General features: G+C 49.3%; 2 protein-coding genes across 10 annotated transcripts; both read left to right on the top strand.

Moving 5' to 3' along the window:
• The first annotated feature begins 255 nt into the window (after window positions 1-255).
• Window positions 256-8,799, top strand: LOC137598641 (nardilysin-like). 4 transcript variants are annotated; one of them, XM_068319027.1, is made up of 30 exons: window positions 256-320; window positions 941-1,134; window positions 1,421-1,670; window positions 1,805-1,886; window positions 1,983-2,136; window positions 2,359-2,432; window positions 2,628-2,723; window positions 2,808-2,930; window positions 3,056-3,113; window positions 3,242-3,315; window positions 3,534-3,603; window positions 3,696-3,773; window positions 3,851-3,971; window positions 4,085-4,143; window positions 4,334-4,388; window positions 4,525-4,629; window positions 4,713-4,836; window positions 5,082-5,168; window positions 5,285-5,404; window positions 5,534-5,585; window positions 6,091-6,241; window positions 6,309-6,436; window positions 6,514-6,676; window positions 6,920-6,951; window positions 7,070-7,208; window positions 7,345-7,392; window positions 7,668-7,720; window positions 7,804-8,095; window positions 8,170-8,256; window positions 8,339-8,799. In XM_068319027.1, exons 2-30 carry the CDS (start codon window positions 941-943, stop codon window positions 8,549-8,551), a joined length of 3,282 nt encoding a protein of 1,093 aa, XP_068175128.1. In that variant the 5' UTR covers window positions 256-320; the 3' UTR covers window positions 8,552-8,799. The 4 variants fall into 4 exon arrangements, 3 of the variants coding, with proteins under 3 accessions (XP_068175128.1, XP_068175130.1, XP_068175129.1); XM_068319029.1 differs by lacking the exon at window positions 256-320 and adding an exon at window positions 363-520; XM_068319028.1 differs by lacking the exon at window positions 256-320 and adding an exon at window positions 781-855.
• A 477-nt stretch (window positions 8,800-9,276) lies between these two features.
• Window positions 9,277-18,137, top strand: trmt1l (tRNA methyltransferase 1-like). 6 transcript variants are annotated; one of them, XM_068319061.1, is made up of 16 exons: window positions 9,277-9,353; window positions 10,451-10,570; window positions 10,778-10,840; window positions 11,048-11,161; window positions 11,245-11,309; window positions 11,425-11,581; window positions 15,015-15,135; window positions 15,212-15,291; window positions 15,357-15,609; window positions 16,138-16,350; window positions 16,428-16,618; window positions 16,696-16,762; window positions 16,834-17,000; window positions 17,078-17,137; window positions 17,310-17,436; window positions 17,791-18,137. In XM_068319061.1, the coding sequence occupies exons 1-16, from the start codon at window positions 9,293-9,295 to the stop codon at window positions 17,990-17,992; spliced, it is 2,061 nt and encodes a 686-aa protein (XP_068175162.1). In that variant the 5' UTR covers window positions 9,277-9,292; the 3' UTR covers window positions 17,993-18,137. The 6 variants fall into 6 exon arrangements, with proteins under 6 accessions (XP_068175162.1, XP_068175163.1, XP_068175166.1 ...); XM_068319062.1 differs by having other exon boundaries at window positions 10,451-10,561; XM_068319065.1 differs by having other exon boundaries at window positions 9,293-9,357.
• Window positions 18,138-18,372: the final 235 nt, after the last annotated feature.

Here is an 18,372-nt window from a genome sequence, read left to right on the forward strand (position 1 = left end):
AATATCAAAACGATAAGAAAGAAAAGATATATGTTGTCATCTCTCAAAATTCTGAAAAAAGCACTGAGGAGACAGAATAAAGTGCTTTTATTTTTAATTCTGTCACGTTTAGGTTAAAATTTTCAAAATAAAATGCATCAATTTCTGAATTTAGTCATGTACAGTACTAGTACAACGAATGAGCAGAATCGACCAATCACAAGCGTCTTTTTCTATGATTGACATATTCATCAGCCAATCAAAGGGCTTGTTTTCGCTACTAAGGTTGGACTCAACCGTGACGCTGAAGTTCAGACACCATCGAGCTAGCTGACACAAAGGTGAGCTGAACAGACGTAAAGTTAAAATTCTGCGTGTTTATTTCACTCGTCACTCATCGATTAACAAGCTAACAAAACGACTTGTCTCATAACCGGAAGGACTAAACTAGCCACACCGCTAATCCTGTTGTGTCGGCGTCAACGTCACATTACTGAAAGCTAATGTGCAGCTAGCCGAGCTAGCTTCCTCTGGTTTAAAGGTCTGTTTGGAGATAATCTCTGTTTCGTCACACGTGTTTAATCCAGGACACTTTAATTTGTTGCTGACGTGCTGAGGTAGGCTAACTTGTTGAATCTCCACACTGATAACGACTAGCACCGGCGTGACGTCACGGGCTGTCGTCTCGATTAAAAACCGACTTTTAGTTCCCGTTGAGCATTATGACGTCACCCGGAAGCTGTTGGTCTTTTTTTTTTTTTTTTTAATGACAATATTTTTCTTCTAAATTCATGGATATGATTTATAGACATTGGACAAGCTTGATGACGTCACCTTTTACATCTAGCACATTCTGATCTTCATCCAGTGCTTGAGGTGTGACGTCACAGATGGTGCTGATGAAGACTGACCTCAGATTAGACAGTGAAGGTGTTGACTCTCCTCCCTCTCCACCAATCAGATGCCTCAGACCAACAAATCGGTGAGTGGCGGCGTTGGTCCAGGACAGGCGTCCATTCCTGACCGCGGCGAGCCGCCGCCGCCGCCATCGCAGGAAGTCAGTGACCTGGGGGCTGCTGGAGATGGAGGAAGCGGTACAGACGACCAGAGCGACCCAGAGATCATCAAGTCCCCCAGTGATCCCAAGAAATACAGGTAGAGGGGTCAGACGGAGCCCGAAAGGGGGCCACTCACAATTGGTGCCGCAGTATACAGTCGCTGTTGCCATGACAGCAACGTGATGGGCAGGAGGTGGTGGTTCTTCTGTGGATCAGGCAGACTAGATTCTATAGGGACGTGTTGCTGCCCTCTAGTGGTTGTTAATGCTGCTCTTCTCTTGAGCTGATCTTCATCGGTGACGTTTTTTCCAGATCAGGCTCCTGAGCTGACGGTCGTATTCCGGCAGGTTTGGTTGGATGTTTTATGGTTGGATTCTCTGCAGATACATCCAGCTGAGCAACGGGCTCCGAGCACTCCTCATCTCCGACTTCAGCCGGACGGGAGGACTGAACGTAGAGGAAGAAGAGGATGCAGAGGAGGAGGAGGAGGAGCAAGACAGGGAAGAAAGGGATTCTGGTGAAGGGTCAGAGGTCGATGAGGAGGAGGAGGATGTAGAGGAAGAGCCGGATGGAGACCTTGATGAGCTGGATGAAGGGATCGCTGGGAAGAAGAGCGGGAGATCCGAGAAGCAGGTGTGGGATCAAAGTGAACGGCGCCACCAACGCCAGGTTCTGGAACTGGAGCTGTGGAGGCGGGGCTTCTATTTGATTGACACTTGGTGTCTTTGTGTGTGTGTGTGTGTGTGTGTGTGTGTGTGTGTGTACAGGCTGCAGCAGCGCTGTGCATCAGTGTGGGGAGCTTCAGCGACCCCGACGACCTACCGGGCCTCGCCCACTTCCTGGAACACAGTGAGTCCAGCTGGAGAGGAGGGGGCGGAGTTTTTGGATCTAAACGCATTTGGTCGTGTCGTTTGGAGTGACGCGTTTTGTCCTTCTGATGCTCAGTGGTGTTCATGGGTAGTGACAAATACCCGGCGGAAAACGGCTTCGATGCCTTCCTGAAGAAACACGGCGGCGGCAGCAACGCCTCCACCGACTGTGAGAGAACCATCTTCCAGTTCGACGTGCAGAGGAAGTACTTTGGAGAGGCACTGGACAGGTAACAGATGCATGCTGGGAACACAGGTTGCCCCCCCCCCTTCATCTGAGAAGTAGTGTCGCTAGGTGAACGTGGCCTCTGCTTTGACCAGTTGGCGAGAAAAAGAATAGTACGGGATGTAAACTTCAGATTAGTTTCCTAGAGATTAGTGCTAGTTATCTTGCTAGATTAACCTCAGATTAGCACTAGTTATCTTGAGCTCATGACCTGTGTCTGTTCCAGGTGGGCTCAGTTCTTCATCTGTCCTCTGATGATCGAAGACGCTGTGGACAGAGAAGTGGAAGCCGTGGACAGCGGTGAGTCCACACTGACATCAAAGCCTTCTTCACTCCTGTGCCCCGCCCTCCAAGTTAAACAGAGGTGCAGGGGTGTGGTTTAACACTAAGTCAACCAATCACAGCTCATCTTCTTCATCAGCTGTGTCTCTTCAGGATGTCTCGTGGTAGACGTCCAGAACCGAAGCACTGACTGTGTGTCTTTGATGTCTTCAGAGTACCAGTTAGCCAGACCGTCGGACTCGCACCGCAAAGAGATGCTGTTTGGTAGTCTGGCCCAACCAGGACACCCGATGACCAAGTTCTGCTGGGGTAACGACACACGCTGAGACCTGGGTTCGCACCAGGATGTCAACACGCTCATCGTGTGATGATGATGTCACGTGTTCCCACCAGGTAACGCTCAGACATTAAAGCACGAGCCCAGAGAGAAAGGCATCAACACGTACGAACAGCTGCGGCTCTTCTGGAAGAAATACTACTCCGCCCACTACATGACGCTCGCCGTTCAGTCCAGAGGTACTGCTGCCGGCGTTTTCTCACCTCCATGTCTAAGGAACGTCAGCATGGAGGTGACGAACACGAAACGTCATGAAGGTGGAAGCTTCAGCTGCTGCTCACCTGTCTGTGTTTTCATTGATCAGAGACTCTGGACACTCTTGAGCAGTGGGTTCGAGAGATTTTCATCCACATCCCCAACAAGTAAGACCTCACACACACACACACACACACACACACACACACACACACACACACACACACACACCCGGTGTGGGTTCTTTGTTTCTGGGTGTTGTGGGTTTAAATGTGTTTGTTTGGGTTGTTTTTAGTGGTGAACCTCAAGTCAGCTTCTCTCACCTCCAGCAGCCGTTCGACACACCGGCCTTCAACAAGCTCTACAGAGGTGAGGTTCTGTTAGTACTGCTGTCAGCATTGTTTTCACACACCATCATAGCTTTGCAGTCTCTTTTTGTCTTTACATTTTTTGGTGTGAACCAGGTCATTAAATGTTCTTGATCACGTGAGTGTGGACTGAACACACGTGACCCTGGTGACGTGCTGAGCGGTTGATGTGTGAACACGCGTGACCGTGGTGACGTGCTGAGCGTTGATGTGTTGCAGTGATTCCTGTGAGGAAGGTTCACGCTCTGACCATCAGCTGGGCCGTTCCGCCGCAGGGGAAACACTACAGGTGCGTGTTGGAACCCTCCGCCGCCGCCGGTCACGGCGTGCAGGCGGTGCGTTGATGTAACCCACTCAGAGCTGACGGAATGTCTCCAACAGGGTGAAGCCTCTTCACTACATCTCCTGGCTGATCGGACATGAGGGACGCGGCAGCGTCTTGTCTCTGCTCAGGAGGAAGTGAGTCAGGAGAATCGGGTTCTGTTCCCAGATTAACCCCGATCCAGAGACACTCAGGACGTCTTCTGTGGTTTCAGGTGCTGGGCTCTGGCTCTGTTTGGAGGAAACAGCGAGACGGGCTTTGACCAGAACACCACCTACTCCATCTTCTCCATCTCCATCACCCTCACGGACGAGGGCTTCCAGAACTTCTACCAGGTGACCCTGTGGCAGAACCCTGAATTTAGAACAATCACACAGTGTCCACATGAGGAACAGTTCCTACCTCATCCCGGTTCCATTTCTTTGACGTTTCCTTCCTGTTCCTGCAGGTGGTTCATCTGGTCTTCCAGTATCTGAAGATGCTGCAGACACTGGGTCCGCAGGAGAGGTGAGAACCCTCAGACACTCGACGTAACTGTCAGCAGCAACGAGTCGTTAGATTTACTCACAGTAGTTCTAGACTAGTTGAACACACTCTGATTATGATCTCCAGGTTTTTTCTGGCGCTGTAAAATTTTGCATTTCCATTCATTAATTTTTTTATTTATTTCAAATTTAAAATCTTCTTGATTTTTCAGGATTTATGAAGAAATCCAGAAAATAGAAGCCAATGAGTTCCACTATCAGGAGCAGGTAGATGATCGATCATCATTAATAATCATTCGCTGTTAGCAGAAACATGCTTCGTCAGCTGTGTGTGTGTGTGTGTGTGTGTGTGTGTGTGTGTGTGTGTGTGTGTGTGTGTGTGTGTGTGTGTTTGCACTGACAGACGGATCCCATTGAGTTTGTGGAGAACATCTGTGAGAACATGCAGCTGTTCCCCAAAGAGGACATCCTGACTGGAGACCAGCTCATGTTCCAGTACGACGCCCAGGTAACCAGAACCAGAACCGGCCAGAGAGCCCATCGGAACCTGCATACTGAGTGTGTGTGTGTGTGTGTGTGTGTGTGTGTCAGGTGATCAGTGCTGCTCTGTCCCTGTTGACCCCCATCAGAGCCAACCTGCTGCTGTTGTCTCCTGAGAATGAAGGACATTGTCTGCTCAGAGAGAAATGGTTTGGTACCAGCTACAGCGTGGAAGGTGACACACACACACACACAAACACACACACACACACACACAGACGCACGTACAGTCACACAAATCATCAAAGCGACCAAAAGTTGATCTAAAGGGTGAAATAATGAATGAAACGTAATAAATTGTTCAAACTGACACATATCCCGTGGAGTCTGGTGGATGGATCTATGGATAAGTATTGATAAATGTATTGATTGTATAGATGTCATGTTCAGGTCTATAGAGGTGTGTGTTCTGTCCACCAGATGTCTCAGAGGACTGGGCTGGACGCTGGGCTGGAGACTTCGCCCTGAACCCTGACCTCCACCTTCCAGCTGAGAACCAGTTCATCGGTCAGCGCAGGGTTAACAAAACGTCTAAACCAAACCTGTCAGCTGCTCATCTCAATGCCTGCTTCTTCTGCTTCTTCTGCTTCTTCTTCTGCTTCTTCTTCTCCTTCGTGCTGCAGCGACAGACTTCACCCTGAAGACCTCCGACTGTCCAGATTCTGAGTTTCCAGTCAGGATTGAGAACAGCAATCGAGGCTGTTTGTGGTTCAAGAAGGACAACAAGTTCAAGATCCCCAAAGGTGAACCCTTACCTGGTCTCCAGAGCCCAGAGGTGGACCAGGACTCTTACTGGTCTCTGGTCGTTGTTTCTTCTGTTCCATCACTGTTGGATGAAGGGAAACCTGACGTGTTGTTGATCTGTTTCCCAGCTTACATCCGCTTCAACCTGATCTCCCCGGTGATCCAGAAGAGCCCCGAGAAGTACGAGAACCCAAATCCTAACCCCCTAACCCCAAACTTCTAATCCAGGGGTGTCAAACTCATTTCCACCGAGGGCTTTGGATTTATTACTCATTCAAGTTACAAACATTCAGTTACACAGAAAAAAATGTTTGTTTCTCTGTTCTAACATGAATCCTTTTAATTTGTCGGGTTATTAAACCCACAGAACTCCATCAATCATTGATCAAACTATCAATAAAGAAAAACAACATCAAACAGAAGTTAGGACATTAACTTTGTTAGAAAAGTTTTTGTCAGAATTAAAATGGGCTTGATTACTGCATTGTGGGAAATGTAGTTTTTGGTCAAAGCACACTTCTGACTTATTTATTTTTAGACACTCTGACCTTTTATGCTCTCGCGGGCCACATTTGGCCCCCGGTCCATGAGTTTGACATGTGCTCTAACCGTTACCCCCTAACCCTCTACCAGTCATCCACCCCTGACCGCTTGTTCTCCGTCTGTTGTTCCTCCTGGTTGTCAGTCTGGTTCTCTTCGACCTCTTCGTCAACATCCTGGCGTATAACCTGGCCGAACCGGCCTACGAGGCCGACGTGGCTCAGCTGGAGTACAAACTGGTGGCTGGAGAACACGGCCTGGTGGTCCGGCTGAAGGGATTCAACCACAAACTGCCGGTGAGGACACACACACACACACACACACACACACACAGGATCTCAGACTCTTGTCGCTGGTTTGCAGCTGCTGTTGAAGCTGATCGTGGATCACCTGGCAGAGTTCAGCGCCGAGCCGAGTGTGTTCTCCATGTTCACCGAGCAGCTGAAGAAGACCTACTTCAACATCCTCATCAAAACCGAGAGGCTGGGAAAGTACGCGTGGTCACGTGATCACCGGCACACGGATCACACCCGGTGCCGTGTGAATACGTCCCACCTTCTGTCTCCAGGGACGTCCGTCTGCTGGTTCTGGAGCCCCACCGCTGGTCCGTCGTCCAGAAGTACCAGGCCGTGGTGAAGGGTCTGACCGTCGACGACCTCCTGACCTTTGTGTCAGGGCTGCAGGCGGAGCTTTACGCCGAGGGGCTGGTCCAGGGGAACCTGACCAGCACGGTGAGACACACTGAGAACGCAGAACAATCCGTCCGTTCCTCCAGGTTACCAGAAAAGGGTTGGGCTCTCTGAGGTGAGCAGAGTTCAGTCGGTCGCCGTGGTTACAACTAGGACTCAACTGGACTCCCCGAGTCAGACCTGAATCCTGCTGCCTCACAGAACTGTAGAAAGGATGGGTGGATTTAATCTGTTCACACTGACATCTGTGGTTAATCCAGATTAACTCGTCGTTTCCTCCAACAGGAGTCCAAGGAGTTCCTGCAGTACTTCAGGGAGTGAGTATCCTGCTGGGACACGGGTTCCTCTCAGCGATAACTCCGCCGATCCAATCACAAGCTGTCTCATTAAAGCTCTCGACCAATGAGAGCCGACCGTTGGGTCTTTCCTGTGCAGGAAGCTGCAGTTCCAGCCGCTGCCAGCAGAGGTCCCCGTTTCATTCCGGGTGGTGGAGCTGCCTCCGACGCATCATCTCTGCAAAGTCAAGTCTCTCAACAAAGGAGACGCCAACTCTGAGGTCACCGTCTACTACCAGGTAGGACGTCCGGTGGGGCGCGGCCGCCCCTCGGACTTCTGGGCCGTCGTCATGGGGATTCGTAGTAGGAGGGATTGGATTCTACAGGAAACACGTTTTTATCCTCCTGCTAATGTTTAACGTGTTTGTGTCGCAGTCTGGGCTGAAGAACCTCAGAGACCACGCCCTGATGGAGCTGATGGTGGTGAGTTTTGACCTGTGACCTCCTGCGGATCAAGACAGACTGCAGTCAGGTCAGGAACCAGGACCAGTCGGCAAATAGCATGTCCAGGAAGCACCTGGTCAGACGCTGTAGCTAACGTTAGCATATAGGTGCAGGTGTGAACGTCAAGCAGGACTTTTCATGTTAGCGCGTCTGCAGCTGCAGAGACTTGGATCCCCCCCATTGACCCCATTAGCCTGTGGACCCCCCCATCCTGGGGGGTCCACAGGGTGACCTGGTGTCCCGTCTGTCCCCAGATGCACATGGAGGAGCCCTGCTTCGACTTCCTGAGGACCAAAGAGACGCTGGGGTGGGTTCCCGCCGACGGAGAACACATTAGCGATAGCAGGGGCGGAGCAAAACCGATGACGCCTCCCTCTCTTCGTCTCCCAGGTACCAGGTGTACCCCGCCTGCAGGAACACGTCCGGGGTGCTGGGGTTCTCCGTCACCGTGGAAACACAGGCCACCAAGTTCAGCACCGAGTTCGTGGAGGCGAAGATCGAGGAGTTCCTGGTGGGGTTCGGGGAGCGTCTGGTGGGCCTGGGGGAGGACGCCTTCAGGGCGCAGGTGACGGCGCTGGTAAAGCTGAAGGAGTGCGAGGACGCCCACCTGGGGGAGGAAGTGGACCGCAATTGGTTGGAGGTGGTGACGCAGCAGTACGTGTTCCAGCGGCTGGACAAAGAGGTGAGGATCGGTCCGCGCTGGCGGGGCGGGTCGCCGGTTCTGTTGGTTCTAATGCCCCCCACCCCCCCATGCAGATCCAGGCCCTGAAGGGCTTCACTCAGGAGGAGCTGGTCTCCTGGTTCCTGGAGCAACGGAGCAGCAACAGGAAGCTCAGCGTCCACGTAAGGGTGCCCGCCCCACAACCAGGACACGCCCCCCCCCCCCCCAGCCTCCCCCATGATGTTTGTTGGTTTGTTCCTTCAGGTGGTTGGTTTTGGATTGGAGGAGGGCGACCCAGCGGACCACAGCGCCCCCTGCAGCCCCGGAGACCCTTCGCCCTCTGCTTACGGTGAAGTGAACAAACTGACCTTCCTCCCCGTGTCCTCGCCGGCGCTCCGGGAGGCCACGCCCATCAGCGACATCCGAGCCTTCACCTCGTCCCTCCCCCTCCACCCTTACCACAAAATCCTCTGCTAGCTCCACGGCGGTAGTGGCTAACGGTGGCTAGCGGCTGTAGCATCTTTTCAATGGTATTTAGTTCCAGTCGGCGCCGGTCGAACGATCGGATCGATCCATCAATGGACGGGTTAACAGACCAGTGTTGTAAAGTGTGACGACTTCCTGTTTACCTCAGTTTTCTTCCTGTTTACCTCTGACCTTTTAATTTCGTTGTATCATGTGTATAACGACAAATAAAGATCTTTAATCTTTTAACTGTAAACAAACTAGTTTCCATGATTTATCAACCTCGGTTTTGCTCAGTTCTGATTGGCTAACACTGATCAGTCTTTTTCCACCTCAAGATGCTAACAGCTAACAATAACAATGACTTAATTTACCACTAGTGACCCCTATTGGGGTGGAAGGGAACTTACATGTTTGAATTGTTATAAAAATAGAAGTATCTATGATAAAGATGTGACACCTATGGCACAATATGATAAAAAAAATTTAAGCGTCAATTAGTATGACAGCATACAATACGGCAAGAGTTAATTCCTAAAAATAATAAGAAATTGATAAATTTAAGAAGGTTTGACAGTTTTTTATTGGAGAATGCGGAGAACTGCATGAATTTTAGTTAATTTGGGCTTTTCAAAAAGTGGTTTAATTAGCGACTGTATGTCACGTCCTGCTCCCGCCGTCCAGGAGGAGGCGCTGTCGCACCTCCCAGAGGATTGAAAAGAAGACGAAGAAGAAAAACAAAAACATAATAAAATGGCGGCGATCGAAGAGACGGATTCCCCTCAGCTGCACCAGGAGGACGTCGGTCTTAAACGTCGGTAACCTCAACCCGTCGGGTTTTTTTTTCGGCACGGAACCGAACATTGAGCTGTTGTTTAGCGTGTTGTGCGGCTGCGCAGTGGCTTCACGCAGACCGATGGCTTTAATACCAGCAGGCAAATCGAGGGTCTCACCACGGAGCTCCGCCACAGGGGCTAAATAGTCAACACCAACAGAGAGAGGAGCACCACAGCTCATGTTAGCCTCACCATTAGTTAGCTATACAGCTAGCCAGCTATGTAGCAGTGTGGCTCCGTGCATAAGTTTTATTAACGTTCGGTGTTTGTGTTGTAAGAGAGTTTAGCGTGAGACGGTCTCATCGCGGAGCTCCGCCACAGGGACTAAACAGACGGGGTCCGAAGCGCTGCGGCTAATGATGGCTACACCGCTAGCGAGCTAGCTGCTGAGCACCAAGTGACAGCTTATAACGTATCAACATGTTATAACACAGTGACAGCTTATAACTTATTAACATGAACATGTTACAACACAGTGGCAGCTTATTACATTTAACATGTTATGACAAAGACAATGGTTATGAGATATTAACATGTTATAACACAGTGACAGGTTTTAAATTAACATGTTTTAACACAGAGAATGGTTATAACATATTAACATGTTATAACTTAAGTAGTTTATACCACAGTGACAGTTTGTGACATCGTAGTGCGTTACAAAACAGTGACAGCTTATAACACAATAACATGTTATAACACAGTGACAGGTTATAACATATTGACATGTTATAGCACAGTGACAGGTTATAACATATTGACATGTTATAGCACAGTGACAGGTTATAACATATTGACATGTTATAGCACAGTGACAGGTTATAACAGATGGTAGCTTTGTGTCGGTGTTAGCAGGACACAGCAGTGATGCTAACGCTCACTTGGATCAGGGAAGTCCAGACACTCCCACCATCTCCTCTGGGGTATTCTGAGGCGTTTCCATGACAACCGGCAGACAGAATTTGTCCAGTGGGTCCTGGGTCCGTCTCTGGGTCATTTGATTGGCTGAATATATGTGGACGTTTGGCTCTGATGCCGGCGGCTGAAGGAACGATTTGTCTTCCTGTCTGTGAAGGCGGAGCTGATGAAGATGCGGCGGCGGCGGCTGATGGAGCGTCTGGTCCGGAGGGGAAGAACGATGCTGCCGCTTCAGACGTGGACGCCAAACCGTCCACCACCACCCCCGGTACACAAGGTCAGGTGTCCTCACCAGTGGTGGTTCGTCTGGTCTCCATGATGACCCAGGTCGCCTCCGGGCCCCCATTTGTAGTCACCAACACTGTCCCCGGTGGACAGGAGGGACACTGCAACGCTTCAGACGAACCTGAACCCGTCCATCCGTCTGTCCATCTTGAATAGTTGTATTGTTGTTGTTGTTGACGTTTGTCCTGTCCTCCTCCAGACAGACACATCTCCATCCAGACCAAACTGGAGGGTCTGGAAATGCTGGTGGACCTGAATGGAGGTGAGCTCCTCTTTCCGTCTCCTCCTTCTTCTTCTTCTCCTTCTTCTTCTTCATGAAAGTCAGAGTTTTCTTGCATGAGTGCTTCTTTTGTGAGTCTTGTGGGAGTGGTTTCCTGATTTCACCAGGTGATTGATTGTCCTCCTGATTGACTGATTATCGATGAAGATGATGGACCACGGAATCCTTTCTTCTTCTGTTCTCCACCAGCTGGACGGAAGTCGTGTCCTCTTTGTCCAGAGGACAAGTTTAAAGCCTGTTACAGCCACAAGCTGCGGCGCCACCTGCAGAACCTGCACTGGAAGGTTTACGTGGAGTTTGAAGGTAGGACCCGGTTTGGTCCACTCTGCCAGCAGGGGGTCCGAACGGGGACCAGGTCCCTGATGTTGTGTTGTTGTCTCTAACAGGCCAGAAGATGTGCATCTGTCACCTGCCCTGCAGACACCTGAAGCCCAGCCTCACTGGAGACCAGGTGAGTCAACACAACATTTATTTTGAAATCAGAACCCATTTCCTGCTTTCAGACGTGAGAGAGGAAGCAGGTCCTCTGTCTGCGTCATGTGATCCATGCCCCCCCCCGCCCCCAGGTGTCAGGGCGACACGTGGCTCATTACCACTGCGTCGTGTGTTCGGCCACCATCGCCCGCAAGACGGATATGGTGAGTCACCTGAAGAGACATGTCAACAAGGGGGAGACGGAGGCCAGCTACTGCGGGGGCTCAGAGCCCCCCCACGAGGAGTCTGGTAGGAAACTACACCTGGTACTAAACTACACCTGGTACTAAACTACACCTGGTACTAAACTACACCTGGAACTAAACTACACCTGGAACTAAACTACACCTGGTACCAAACTACACCTGGTACCGAATTACACCTGGTACTGAACTACACCTGGTACTAAACTACACCTGGTACCAAACTACACCTGGTACCAAACTACACCTGGTACTAAACTACACCTGGTACCTATACTACACCTGGTACTAAACCACACCTGGTACCAAACTACACCTGGTACCTAAACTACACCTGGTACCAAACTACACCTGGTACTGAACTACACCTGGTACCTAAACTACACCTGGTACTAAACTACACCTGGTACCTAAACTACACCTGGTACCTAAACTACACCTGGTACTAAACCACACCTGGTACCAAACTACACCTGGTACTAAACTACACCTGGTACTAAACTACACCTGGTACCAAAATACACCTGGTACTTAAACTACACCTGGTACCTAAACTACACCTGGTACCTAAACTACACCTGGTACCTAAATTACACCTGGTACTAAACCACACCTGGTACCAAACTACACCTGGTACTAAACTACACCTGGTACTAAACTACACCTGGTACCAAAATACACCTGGTACTTAAACTACACCTGGTACCTAAACTACACCTGGTACCTAAATTACACCTGGTACTAAACTACACCTGGTACTAAACTACACCTGGTACTAAACTACACCTGGTACCAAACTACACCTGGTACCAAACTACACCTGGTTCTAAACTACACCTGGTACCTAAGCTACACCTGGTACTTAACTACACCTGGTACTAAACTACACCTGGTACCTAAACTACACCTGGTACCTAAACTACACCTGGTACTAAACTACACCGGGTACAAAACCACACCTGGTACTAAACCACACCTGGTACTAAACTACACCTGGTACTAAACTACACCTGGTACTAAACTACACCTGGTACCAAACTACACCAGGTACTAAACTACACCTGGTACCTAAACTACACCTGGTACTTAACTACACCTGGTACTAAACTACACCTGGTACAAAACCACACCTGGTACTAAACCACACCTGGTACTAAACTACACCTGGTACTAAACTACACCTGGTACCAAACTACACCAGGTACTAAACTACACCTGGTACCTAAACTACACCTGGTACTTAACTACACCTGGTACTAAACTACACCTGGTACATAACCACACCTGGTACTAAACCACACCTGGTACTAAACTACACCTGGTACTAAACCACACCTGGTACTAAACCACACCTGGTACTTAACTACACCTGGTACTAAACTACACCTGGTACAAAACCACACCTGGTACTAAACCACACCTGGTACTAAACTACACCTGGTACTAAACTACACCTGGTACTAAACTACACCTGGTACTAAACTACACCTGGTACCAAACTACACCAGGTACTAAACTACACCTGGTACCTAAACTACACCTGGTACTTAACTACACCTGGTACTAAACTACACCTGGTACAAAACCACACCTGGTACTAAACCACACCTGGTACTAAACTACACCTGGTACTAAACCACACCTGGTACTAAACCACACCTGGTACTTAACTACACCTGGTACTAAACTACACCTGGTACAAAACTACACCTGGTACTAAACTACACCTGGTACCAAATTACACCTGGTACCTAAACTACACCTGGTTCTAAACTACACCTGGTACCTAAGCTACACCTGGTACTTAACTACACCTGGTACTAAACTACACCTGGTACCTAAACTACACCTGGTACCTAAACTACACCTGGTACAAAACCACACCTGGTACTAAACCACACCTGGTACCAAACTACACCTGGTACCAAACTACACCTGGTACTAAACTACACCTGGTACCTAAACTACACTTGGTACTTAACTACACCTGGTACTAAACTACACCTGGTACTAAACTACACCTGGTACCAAACTACACCTGGTACTAAACTACACCTGGTACCTAAACTACACCTGGTACTTAACTACACCTGGTACCAAACTACACCTGGTACTAAACTACACCTGGTACCTAAACTACACCTGGTACTAAACTACACCTGGTACTAAACTACACCTGGTACCTAAACTACACCTGGTACTAAACTACACCTGGTACCTAAACTACACCTGGTACTAAACCACACCTGGTACTAAACCACACCTGGTACTAAACTACACCTGGTACCAAAATACACCTGGTACTTAACTACACCTGGTACTAAACTACACCTGGTACAAAACTACACCTGGTCCTAAACTACACCTGGTACCAAATTACACCTGGTACCAAACTACACCTGGTTCTAAACTACACCTGGTACCTAAGCTACACCTGGTACTTAACTACACCTGGTACTAAACTACACCTGGTACCTAAACTACACCTGGTACCTAAACTACACCTGGTACCTAAACTACACCTGGTACTAAACCACACCTGGTACAAAACCACACCTGGTACTAAACCACACCTGGTACTAAACTACACCTGGTACCAAACTACACCTGGTACTAAACTACACCTGGTACCTAAACTACACTTGGTACTTAACTGCACCTGGTACTAAACTACACCTGGTACCAAACTACACCTGGTACTAAACTACACCTGGTACCTAAACTACACCTGGTACTTAACTACACCTGGTACCAAACTACACCTGGTACTAAACTACACCTGCTACCTAAACTACACCTGGTACTAAACTACACCTGGTACTAAACTACACCTGGTACCTAAACTACACCTGGTACTAAACTACACCTGGTACCTAAACTACACCTGGTACCTAAACTACACCTGGTACCTAAACTACACCTGGTACCTAAACTACACCTGGTACCAAACTACACCTGGTACCAAACTACACCTGGTACCAAACTACACCTGGTACTAAACTACACCTGGTACTAAACTACACCTGGTACTAAAGTACACCTGGTACTAAACTACACCTGGTACTAAACTACACCTGGTACTAAACTACACCTGGTACCTAAACTACACCTGGTACCAAACTACACCTGGTACCTAAACTACACCTGGTACCTAAACTACACCTGGTACCAAACTACACCTGGTACTAAACTACACCTGGTACTAAACTACACCTGGTACTAAACTACACCTGGTACTAAACTACACCTGGTACTAAACTACACCTGGTACTAAACTACACCTGGTACTAAACTAAACTACACCTGGTAAAGGGTGTAGTTTAGTACCAGGTGTGCGCTGTTTTCGGGGTGTTGTCTGAGGGGTGGGGTCTGGGGTTTGTGATCTTAGGGGTGTGAGCTTAGGGGTGTGGTCTTAGGGGGTGTGGTCTAATGGGTGTGCTCTGAGGGGGTGTGGTCTGATGTTCTTGGTGTCTCTGCAGCTCCCTCTGGTCAGTCGTATGAAATCATGAAGGAACTTGGAACCAACGTCCAGCTCCTCCCGAACCATACCGTCCCTCAGAAGAGTGACTCCTACTTCAACCGCAGGATGAAGACCAACAGGTGGCGCCGCTGAGACCCATTCCCCGGAGACCTGCTGCTGGAGGTTCTGACAGCTAACAACCCGTTTGTGTCTCAGGCAGCTGGTGTTCAGCTCGCTGGCGGTCCTGGCGGAGGAGCGAAGCCCCCTGGAGTGTCTGGACGCCTTTGGAGCCACAGGTGAGACCTTAAAGCAGCGGTGACACCTGTGTCCCCGTCTCGGGCTAACGCTGCACCTGTGTCAGGGATCATGGGCCTCCAGTGGGCGAAGCACCTCCGCAGCGCTGTCAGGGTCACCATCACCGACATCAGTGACACCTGCGTCAAGATGATCAAGGAGAACTGCGAGCTCAACAACATCCGGGTGGACGGGGGCTCCCGGGGCCCGAGGGGGGCCGACGGGAACCCAGGGGAAGGCAAGGGGCCGTCCGTCACCACGGTGGAGGTCGCCAAGATGGACGCCAACGTCATCATGCACCTGAGGCCGTTTGATTACATGTGAGGAGAACCTGAAGATCGATTGATCGGCCTATCTGTCTAATTATCTATTTCTTTTATCCATTTTTTTTAATTTTACTTAAAAAATTAGATAATAGATGTTTTATTTTTAATGTTTTATTTATTTATTTTAAATAGATAAATATTTTTATCTATTTTTATTTATTTAAAAAGGTTCTATTTGTCTGTCTGTCTATTCATCTATTTTTTTAACTATTTTTTAATTTTATTTAAAAAAAATGGATAATAGATCTCTTTTTTTAATAAATATTTTTATCTGTTTTTATTTATTGAAAAAAAGGTTCTCCTGGTTATCTGTCTGTATATCTACTTATCTATTTTTTAATCTATTTTTTAAATTTTTTTATTTTAAAAAAAAGTTAATAGATTTTTTTTTTTTCCACTTTTTATTTTTATTTTTTAAATAGACGAATATTTTATCAATATTTATTTATTTATTTATTTATTATAAAAAGGTTCTCCTAGCTGTCTATCCATCCATCTGATCTGGTTCCTTCTTGTCTTCAGACACCTGGATCCGTACGGGACGGCAGTTAACTACCTGGACGCTGCGTTCAGGAACATCCGGAACCTGGGCATCGTCTCGGTGACGTCCACCGACACGGGTTCTCTGTACTCCAAGAGTCCCAACGTCACGCTGCGTCACTATGGCTGCCACATCGTACGCACCGAGTACTACAGGGAGCTGGCCGCCCGCATGGTCGTCGCCACGGTAGCCAGGTAGGCTTGTGTGCTTCCTGGTGGGTCTGGTGCGGGTGGATCCTGCTTTGACTCCTCGCACTCCGGCGGTGTTACAGGGCGGCGGCTCGTTGTAACAAAGGCATCGAGGTGCTGCTGGCGGTGGCGCTGGAGCACTTTGTGCTGGTGGTGGTCCGGGTCCTCAGGGGCCCCTCCCAGGCCGACGAGTCGGTGAAGAAGCTCCGGAAGCTGGTCCACTGCCAGTGGTGTGAGGAGAGACTCTTCCTCAAGCAAGGAACCATGATGGACGGTGCGTCTTCTTCTGATGCTTCCTCTTCCTGGTGGTAACAGGAAGTAGATGGGAAGTAACTGATGCGTTTCCTTCAGACACGCTGCCCTGTAGCTGTCACGGAAGTCTGCCGGGGAAGACGGCCGTGCACCTGGGACCGCTCTGGTAATGACTCAGCATGTCCTCACCCACCTGGACGTGAGACAAGAACCTAACGTGTGTGTGTGTGTGTCCAGGTGCGGCGCTCTGTTTAACACCGGCTTCCTGCGGAGGATGCTGTCGGCGGCGGTGCAGCACAGCATGGACGACGTCCAGCCGCTCATCAAGATGCTGATCTGCGAGTCGGATGGCACCACCCTCAAGACTCCGCCCCACGGCTCCACGTCAGCGTTCGCCAACCAGGGTAAAGAGGCCACACCCCCACCCGCACGTCCCTTTAAAGAGTCACGCCTTCACTCACTCCTCTGTCTCCTCCCCCAGTGGAGTGTGGCGTCGTCATCAAGACCTCAGAGAGCGGCGAGGACGCGGCGGGTCAGTTCGGTGGGTGCCGTAGCAATCCTACCGTTAGCTATTACGAATGACCTTTGGCGTCCCTCTGGGTTCTGTTCTGGGTTCCATCCTACTCTTCCTCCATTCGGGGGTTGCTGGTTTGAACACCGTCAGGTCTCTCAGGCTCCAGCTTCGTTGGGATCTCACCGTCCATGTTTTCCAGGGAAGAGGAAGAAGGCGGACGAGCCGGGGCCGGTGGTGAAGAAGCTGAAGCCGGACGCGTCGCTGGAACATCCCTCCTTCTACTACAGCATCCACCGCCACAGCATCAGGGGCATGAACATGCCCAAGTAAGCCCCCTGCGACCCCCCCCTGGACCGGGCATCATGAGAAGTTGCCATCAGAATGAACCAACTATTAAATATTTAGCATTAGCATAGCACAGCAGCAATCATAACTGGTAAAGTAGTAACATCTAGGGCGCCCCCTCCTGTCACGTTGGTGTCACTACAGCACCAATATTTCACACTTCAGTGTGTTGTTGGTTCATTACATAAAATTCTCAGACTGGTTTAGCTTCTAATTAGCATTATGCTAATGAAATTCAGACAGCGTTTGTGTGTTCAAATGCTACGCTAATGTTACCAGTATTCATCTAAAACACTGTCATTTCGTGATGATGTCATCAGGTTGTTTCTCCTCAGGTTGAACAAGTTCCTTCAATACCTGACGGAGGCCGGCTACCGGGTGAGCCGGACCCACTTCGACCCGACGGGGGTTCGAACCGACGCCACGCTGCAGCAGTTCAAGTCCGTCCTCACCAAGTACAGCGTTCCCACCTACACCAAAGCCGGCGCCGCGCCGACGAGCGTGAACACCGAGCCGACCACAACCGGCCCGCTTTGAAGCCTCCACCCAGACGAGACCCGACTGCACTGACGCCTAGAACCAACGCCCACCCGTTTTGCAGCCTGTTTTAGCCTGTTTCTCTATTTATTTCTGTGCTGTTTTTAAAATGTTTTTCTGCCTGATGTTCAATAAATTAATAAAAATAAAAGTTTCTGCGGTTCTGGTCTGGTTTGTGACGCCCGGAAGGTTCTGTGTTCTGATCACATGACCTCCTTCACTCTTTAAATAATAACTGCTTGATGTTTACCAGGCCCAGAGGATTGGCCCCCAGGGGCCCCACCGTCAGTGCTCCCATCAGCGGTCTGCAATCTATTTTACGCCACAGATCGATTTAAATATCAGGCAATATTATTCTATTATTTTTAGATACATTTCTG

Source organism: Antennarius striatus, chromosome 7, assembly GCF_040054535.1.
Source record: "Antennarius striatus isolate MH-2024 chromosome 7, ASM4005453v1, whole genome shotgun sequence".
Classification (NCBI taxonomy): domain Eukaryota; kingdom Metazoa; phylum Chordata; class Actinopteri; order Lophiiformes; family Antennariidae; genus Antennarius; species Antennarius striatus.

Bases quoted from the DNA above. Each gene is read 5' to 3' on its own strand.
- trmt1l (XM_068319061.1), top strand. From the start codon at position 9,293: ATGGCGGCGATCGAAGAGACGGATTCCCCTCAGCTGCACCAGGAGGAC. The intron at 11,310-11,424 runs GTGAGTCAACAC...CCCCGCCCCCAG, and splicing joins CCAGCCTCACTGGAGACCAG to GTGTCAGGGCGACACGTGGC. The intron at 17,001-17,077 runs GTAAAGAGGCCA...CTCCTCCCCCAG, and splicing joins GTCAGCGTTCGCCAACCAGG to TGGAGTGTGGCGTCGTCATC.
- LOC137598641 (XM_068319027.1), top strand. From the start codon at position 941: ATGCCTCAGACCAACAAATCGGTGAGTGGCGGCGTTGGTCCAGGACAG. The intron at 2,433-2,627 runs GTGAGTCCACAC...TGATGTCTTCAG, and splicing joins AGTGGAAGCCGTGGACAGCG to AGTACCAGTTAGCCAGACCG. The intron at 3,316-3,533 runs GTGAGGTTCTGT...GATGTGTTGCAG, and splicing joins CTTCAACAAGCTCTACAGAG to TGATTCCTGTGAGGAAGGTT.